Source organism: Muscardinus avellanarius, assembly GCF_963383645.1.
Source record: "Muscardinus avellanarius genome assembly, chromosome: 12".
Taxonomy (NCBI): Eukaryota; Metazoa; Chordata; class Mammalia; order Rodentia; family Gliridae; genus Muscardinus; species Muscardinus avellanarius.
In genome coordinates this window covers 40,804,474-40,812,172 of record NC_137798.1, presented here as the reverse complement: position 1 = coordinate 40,812,172, position 7,699 = coordinate 40,804,474, and the positions used below count along the sequence as shown (strand labels likewise).

Sequence of the window (7,699 nt, the reverse complement as noted above, 5' to 3'; positions counted from 1 at the left end):
AGCTTGGAGGTCGAATGCCCTGGGTTCCATCTTCAGACCCCCTCCACACACACACAAAAAGTAAAATAGGGCTGAGGGTGGAGCTCAGAGGTAGAACGCCTCTGGGTTCAATCTCCAGAACCAAAACCAAACAAAAATTAAATAAATATTTAGATGTAAACTGAAGTTAATATTTAATAATGTTCTTGCCTAGTTGAGAGTGATGAGGCAATCTGACCTGGTCTCTTGAATATATTTCTCTAATATTTTAGGAATTAACGCCTCTATCAGTAATTTCTCAAGTATTTGCTTCTTGGGGTAGATTTTTTAATTTTTAATTTTTATTTGTGGTATGGGGATGGAACCCAGGGGCATTCTACCTCCGAGTGACACCCCAGCCCTATTTTTTTATTCTTTCTAATTTCGAAACAGGGTCTCAGTTGTGAAGGGCCTCACTTAGTTGCTGAGGCTGTCTGCAAACTGCAATCCTCTGTGTTACGGTTTGAATGGTGGGGTTCTTTTTCTTATTCAAATAAGGTTTGCTGAATAGAAAAAATGAAAACTAATAGGCTTTAACAAATCTTTATTACAAAATTAGGAAATAAAGCAGTAGGAAATAGAGAAGAAAAAAAGCAGCATGCTGACCTGCATGCTGGGGAGCCTGAAAATGGAACTCCGGCCCCTTTTGGGGACCCTAACCCTTAAATAGATTTTGTATTGGTATCTGTCTCATCAGTGTTACCAAGGCAATGGGCTAGTTACTTATTCCTTAGCCAGGCAGTGCCTCTTTGTCTCCAGACACTGCACTTACTAAGCGTAAGGATCAAGAATCTACCTGGCCCTCGGCTCTATTGTATTGGGCAGTATTGGTTGCTCATCAACTAGGGTGCTTTGAAGCCCCACACAAAGATTACCTTCCCTGTGCCCAGGCCGGATCACAGAGGAGAGGAGGTAAACAGAGGCACCTGTTGCCTCTATTGTAGTTTTAGGGCTAATGGCTTCCGTTGACTCTAAGGCCTTTACTATAGGTTACTCATTAGAATGAAGGGCAAAGACAGAAACTGCGTTGTAATAGCTGCAGCCCCCTCCCTGCCTGAGTGCCTGCACAGCATCTAGGCTCTGACTATATTTTACATTTTGGAAATTAATATCAAAGCAATTTTCCAATACCGACACATTAATACATTTTGATGCCTCTTCACAATACTGGTACACTCTGGTCTCAGCCTCCCGAATGCTGGGATTGTAAGTGTGCACCACCACGCCCGGCTGGGATAGATTTTAAATAGCACTAAAGAGATAAGTGGGATAGTTGTTTCAATGTGATTGTAATAAACTCTACATCAAAAAACAAATTTTTTTGTGTGGTACTAAGGATAACACCCAGGGGCATTCTACCCTCGAGCAACATGTCTATCCCTATTTTTTATTCTTTATTTTGAAACAGGGTCTCACTGAGTTGCAAAGGGCCTCACTAAGTAGCTGAGGCTGTTCGTGAACCGCGATCCTCCGGTCTCAGCCTCCCGAATGCTGGGATTACAAGCGTGCGCCACCACACCTGGCTGTTCTACATCAGATTTGTCAGAGTTACAAAACAAGACAAAAACAAAAACCTTTTTCCTTTACTGCTATTTATAACAAATGAACATGGTTATCTTGGTAACTCAATCTATTTGATAAGAGTATACTTCTGAGGGCACTCTGGTGGCAAAAGAAACTATTTTTAGCTGCCACCAGTGACTAGATAATTGTCTTCCTGTTTATTTTGCTCCCAGTAGAAGGCGGCTGTGCACTGCAGTGGTGTCTGGCAGCATTTGTCAGACCTAATACTGTCAATGAAGGACTAAGTTGAGTAGAGAGAGCTTCAGGAAACCCTAAAATAGCTTAAGTGGAGACGATATGAGAAAATTAAAGTTACTTTGCAAGGTTCCATTTGCTGGGCTGTGTTCCTGCCTGTGTTTTCTTTTACCATACCACCTTCTCTGGCTTCCTCTAATGGCGGAGTGTAAATGGAGCTGTGTAAAGCCTTGTCCTTGGCTGGGGCCTGGCAGGAGAAGCAGGTCTCCACTCCTTTCCTCCCCTCCCGGGTGCCGGTTACCTTCCTTCCTTCCTCTGGCTCCCCTCCCGCCGCGTGGGGCTGCCGGCTTTTGACACCTCGCGTCCCACTATTCCTTACTCACTCCTAGAACTTTCACCTAGAGCTGACCGACTTGGAAAACAGAAATACAGGATAGCAGTTATGTGAATTTTAGGTTGACAATATATTTTAGAAGTATGTCCTTAGAATACTTGGAACATCTTCCACTAAAAAAAAATTCAAATATAACTGGGAGTGTGTACATTATCTGGCAACTCTGCTCCCTTTTTTGGGCTATAGGAAGCCCTGGCACCTGCCTACTCTCTGATACTGAGAATTTTTTTTTTTTTTTTTTTTTGGTGGTACTGAGAATAGAACCCAGGGGCCTTTTACCTCCAGGTTACACCTCCAGACCTATTTTATTTTTTATTTGGAAACAGGGTCTCACTAAGTTGCTGAGAGCCTCACTAAGTAGCCAAGGTCAGCTTCGAACCCATGATCCTCCTCTCTCAGCCTTCCAAGTACTGGGATTACAAGCGTGCACCACCACGACTGGCTTGATACTAAGACTTCTATTTGTCTCTGTCTTAAAGGAACAGCGAAGTCTGAACACTACCATTCCATCAGAATGGTCCATGTCCTCATACCCTCTGTCATTCCCATGAGGACTCCTTTAGGCGCTTTTCACTCTCTGAATTCCAAATTGATGAAGGATGGGTTAAAATACCAGGTATGGATTCCATTCTGCTCTGCCGAGTTGCCCCAATAATTTTGAATTTTAGCAAATGAAGGTAAGATTCTCTTTGGTGAGCCAGAATACAAGCATGCACTGCCATGCCCAGCCTATTAATGTTTTAGAATGAAGCTCTCAGGAGCTGGGGGAGGGGAGTGGTTCATCTATTTTGCCAGTTATTTGGGAGGCTGAGATGGGAGGATCATTTGAACCTAGGAGTTCAAGACCAGAGAGCATCATGAGACTGTCTCAAGAAAAGAAAAAGAAAAAAAGTTATCAAGGAATGGGAGATCTACTGTGAACACTGAGGATACATTTTGTAGTACTCAGGATAGTTAGGTAAAAACCTTGCTAGAGGACCAAGGAAGCAGTAATTCTATTTAAGTGCAAACCTAAAGAGAAAAAATAATTTAATATACAGAACCAGGCACATTAGATGAGATGGCCCTAATGATGGCTGGAGAATAAACTCTGGCTTCTTCCTTGAGATTATTAATTAATAAAACCCTTTCTTTTCAGGATAGAGGTAATACTCTAAAATAACACCAACTTCAAAGCTCTAATGTCAGGGGCACAGTGGCACTCTCCTGCAATCCCAGTACTTGAGAGGCTGAGACAGAAATATTGTAGGCTGGAGGCCTGCCAGCACACTGTAGTTTAGTGAGACCCTGTTTCAAAACAGAAAGAGCTAGAGGTGTAGCTCAGAGGTAAAACACCCCTGGGTTCAACCCCCAGTACCACAAACAAACAAGCAAACAAAGAAACAACAACAAAGAGCTTCTGATGCCACCCAGAAAGGCACCTAAACACAAATTTAGCATGCAAGTATGAGTCTTTATGTCTTTTGGTGGAGGCAAAGCCATTTGGTTGGCACTTCGTAGGAATATCTTTTCACCAGGTCTTCATCGTACGGTATGTGCCAGGAGTCTCCAGTTGTTTGCACCACTGTGTTATAGCTGAGGGTATGCTGTTGAATCAAACAAAGAACCAAAAAGTGAGTGTAATGGCTCGTTCCCATTCTTTTCAGGCAATTTCTCAATTTGCTTTTGTTGTTGTTGCGTCTGAGAAAATCAGGTCAGTTGTCCGGTATCACAGTTCTGATTTCGTTGACCAAATCCATGTGGTATCATTTGATAGCATATTTGCTATAACTCTGTTGTTTTATGTATTTTTATTTCAAAAATTGACAAAATTATTTATTTTTGATGTTTTGAAATATGCATACATTGTGGAATGGTCACATTGAGCTACTTAACATGAGTTACCTCACTAACTTTTCCCTTTTTGTAGTAAGAACACTTAAAATCTATTCTCTCAAAAACTTTCTTTTTCTTTTCTTTTTTTTTTTTTGTTTAGTACTGGGAATTGAACCTAGGGGTGTTCTACCTCCGAGTTATAACCCCAGCCCTGTTTTTTATTCTCTATTTTGAAATTGGGTCTAAGTTGCAGAGGCTCTCACCTAAGTAGCTGAGGCTGGCCGTATACCTGCGATCCTCCTGACACAGCCTCCCAAGTACTGAGATTACAGGCATGCACCACCACGCCCGGCAGCAATTTTCAAGAATATAAAAGCTGGGCATGATGGCCCACATCTATAATCCCAGTACTTGGGAGGCTGAGATAGGACAATCACAAGTTGGAGGCTAGCCTTAGTAACTTAGTGACACCTTGTATGCAAAATAAATAAATAAAAAGAGCTGGGAGTGTGGCTCAAGGGTAGAATGTTCTGGGTTCAATCCCCAGCACCACAAAGGAAAAAAGAAAAAGAAAAGAGATTAACTGAGACTAAGGATGGCAGATTTGAGGACAGCCTTGGCAACTTAGTGAGACCCTCGGCAATTTAGTGAGAACAACCTTTACATTTCAAAAAACAAAAACATAAAAAGGGCTGTGAGTGTAGCTTAGAAGTAGAATGCCTCAGCCATGCGTGGTAGTGCATGCACGCTTGTAATCCCAGTGTTCAGGAAGCTGAGACAGGAGGATCGGGGTTCACCGACAGCCTCAGCTACTTAGTGAGGCCCTTCACAACTTAGTAAGATCTTGTTTCAAAATAAGAAATAAAAAATAAAAAGAGAAGCCGGGTGTGGTGGCGCACGCTTGTAATCCCCGTGCCTGGGAGGTGGAGACAGAAGGATCCAGCAGGTTTGAAGCCAGCCTTGCTGGCTTAAGAGACCTTGTTTCCAAATAAAAAATATAAAATAGGTCTGGGAGTGTAGCCTGGAGGTAGAAGGGTTCCATCCCCAGTACCACCAAAAAGAAAGAAAGGAAATAGAAAGAAAGAAAGAAAGGAAGAAAGAAAGAAAGAAAGAAAGAAAGAAAGAAAGAAAGAAAGAGAGGGATAAAAAAATAAAGGAATAAAAAATCAGGCCAGGGGTGTAGCTTGGAGGTAGAACGCCCCTGGGTTCCAGCCCCACTACCACCCCCCACACACCCAAAGTAGAATAGTAGAATGCCTCTGGGTTCAATCCTTAGTACTACAAAAAATAAAAAGGAAAAGGAAAAATATATATGAGAAGTCATAATTAAGGACATGATGGCAGTTTCAAAGTTGCCACCCCAGGTATTTCAACATGTCAATTAGTTTGGGTTGGTCTATGAAAACTTCTGCTCTTGCTTATAAAACCGGCATTTGAGAGGCTGAGACAGGAGAATCGCAGTTTGAGGACAGGCTCAGCTACTTAGTGAGGCCCTTTGGAACTCAGTGAGACCGTTTCAGAATAAAGAATAATAATAATAATAATAATAATAAAAAAATAGGGCTGGGGGTATAGCTCAGAGGTAGAATGCCCCTGGGTTCCATCCCTAGTACCACACACACACACACACACACACACACACACACACACCCTAAACAAAACTTCTGTTCTGATAGACACTTTCTTTCTAGGAGCTGGCTAATACTAAATGCCAAACTAAACTGAGAAAAATAATGCATTCAGAATTTTCAATTATTTGCAATTTTTTTTTTTTTTTTTTTTTTTTTTGCAGGTCTGGGGATGGAACCCAGGGGCATTCAACCTCCGAGCTACACACCCTGCCCTATTTTTTTTACTCTTTATTTGGAAACAGGGTCTCACTAAGTTGCGGAGAGCCTCACTAAATAGCTGAGGCTGTCTGCTAACCGCAAACCTCTGGTCTCAACCTCCTGAATGCTGGATTACAAGTGTGTGCCACCACGCCTGGCTCAACCGGCTCAACATTTTTTAAAAACGTTGCCACATTCTCACTTTTTGACTCTGTTACCATTGGTGGTGAACAGATAACATACCTGAAAGGTTAGTTTGGATTTTGGGGATCTGTTCATAATTGCCAGCTGATGCCCCTGCTGCCACTTAAAGAACAGATGTTGGGTCTTGAGGTCAGGTAGACAGGCCTTGTGGTCCCGCAGCAGGTCTTTTGTTATAAATTTGCAGTGATTCCCGGAATTCAATGTGGCATACAGAAGGAACGGATCATCCTTTGAGCTGAACCAGGTATAAGGAAGGACAGAATTAAATCCACCACAGGAGGCAGAGGAAAACGCTTTTCACTAGGCTTTGCACTGCTTTTCCTATTTTTCTCAGAGGTGCCTCTACACTTTATTTATTTAATTTTTTGTAGTACTGAAGACTGAACCCAGGGGCATTCTATCTCCAAGCTACGCCCCCAGCCCAATTTTTATTCTTTATTATGAAACAGAGCCTCATTAAGTTGAAGAGGGCCTCATTAAGTAGCTGAGGCTGGCCTGGATCCTCTTGTCTCAGCCTCCCAAGTACTGTGATTACAAGCATGTGTCACCACACCCGGATCCCTCTGCACTCTTGACAGACATGATCTGAGTGCTACACAGAAGCCAGCTCGAGTCCTTACCTGATAGGTGGTATAGTCTAAAACACTGGAAAGCGAGGGGAAGAGGATGTTAAGACCCAGCAGTCTGCTGAGGTGGACAGTACCACCAGAACAAAGAATTCTAGCAATTCTCTTTTCACACTTAGAAGTTGGTCCTCAGCTGGGCATGGTGGTGCATGCTTGTAACCCCAGCATTCGGGAGGCTGAGAATGGAGGATTGTAGTTTGCAGACAGCCTTAGCTATTTAGTGAAGCCCTTTGCAACTCAGTGAGACCTTGTTTCAAAATAAAGAATAAAAAATAGGGCTGGGGATATAGCTCAGAGGTAGAATGCCCCTGGGTTCCATCTCCAGTAACACACACACACACACACACACCAAAAAAAAAAAAAAGTTGGTCCTCAGCAGGGAGTGGTGGCCCACACCTGCAATCTCAGAACCTGGGAGGCTGAGACAGAAAGTTCAAAGCCAGCCTTGGCAAGTTAGTGAGGCCTTCAGCAACTTAGCAATACCCTATTTCCAAATAAAAAATAAAATAGGGCTGGGGATGTAGCTCAGGGATAGAATGCTCCTGGGTTTAATCCCTAGCCCCCCCTCTAATTATCCAAGGAAAGTCAGACATACATTTTTGTCATTGCCCTAAGTAGTACGAGGACCTAAAGGCACGTGCAGAGTCCCTGTGGCTGCTGGGATCTGTGCTCCCCTGGTTAGCTGCTTTCTTCTAACTTTATGGACACTGCACATTTTGTTACTGATCACGTTTTCCATGTTTCATGTTTTGTCTGATTTCCATGTTTCTTCTCTGGAGCTTCAGTTCAGTAGCAATTTTTCCTTTAAATTCACGATACAATCCAGGCCTCTTGCATGCGGTCCTCTGTAATGTGGGCCCTGCTCTTTCTCTTACCTCAAAACTTGCCACTCTCTCTGCTGCAGTTCTAGCTGGTCCATACTGGCTCTCTTACTTCCCTTACAAATGCCAGGGCTTTTATTTTATTTATTTATTTATTTATTTATTTATTTATTTATTTATTTATTTATTTTTGCAGGTCTGGGGATGGAACCCAGGCGCATTCAACTTCCGAGC

At 42.7% G+C, this 7,699-nt stretch overlaps 1 protein-coding gene across 2 annotated transcripts in view; it reads right to left on the bottom strand.

The window, feature by feature from the left end:
- Positions 1-3,624: 3,624 nt before the first annotated feature.
- The window catches only part of PRORP (protein only RNase P catalytic subunit), a gene marked incomplete at both ends in the record, with an annotated part of 112,583 nt that continues 108,508 nt past the window's right edge, over positions 3,625-7,699 (bottom strand). For both annotated transcript variants that reach the window (XM_080707510.1, XM_080707511.1), the window contains 2 exons: positions 3,625-3,756; positions 6,058-6,253. In XM_080707510.1, the coding sequence (XP_080563636.1) occupies positions 3,625-3,756; positions 6,058-6,253 (328 nt within the window). The remainder of the gene's footprint in view (positions 3,757-6,057; positions 6,254-7,699) is intronic.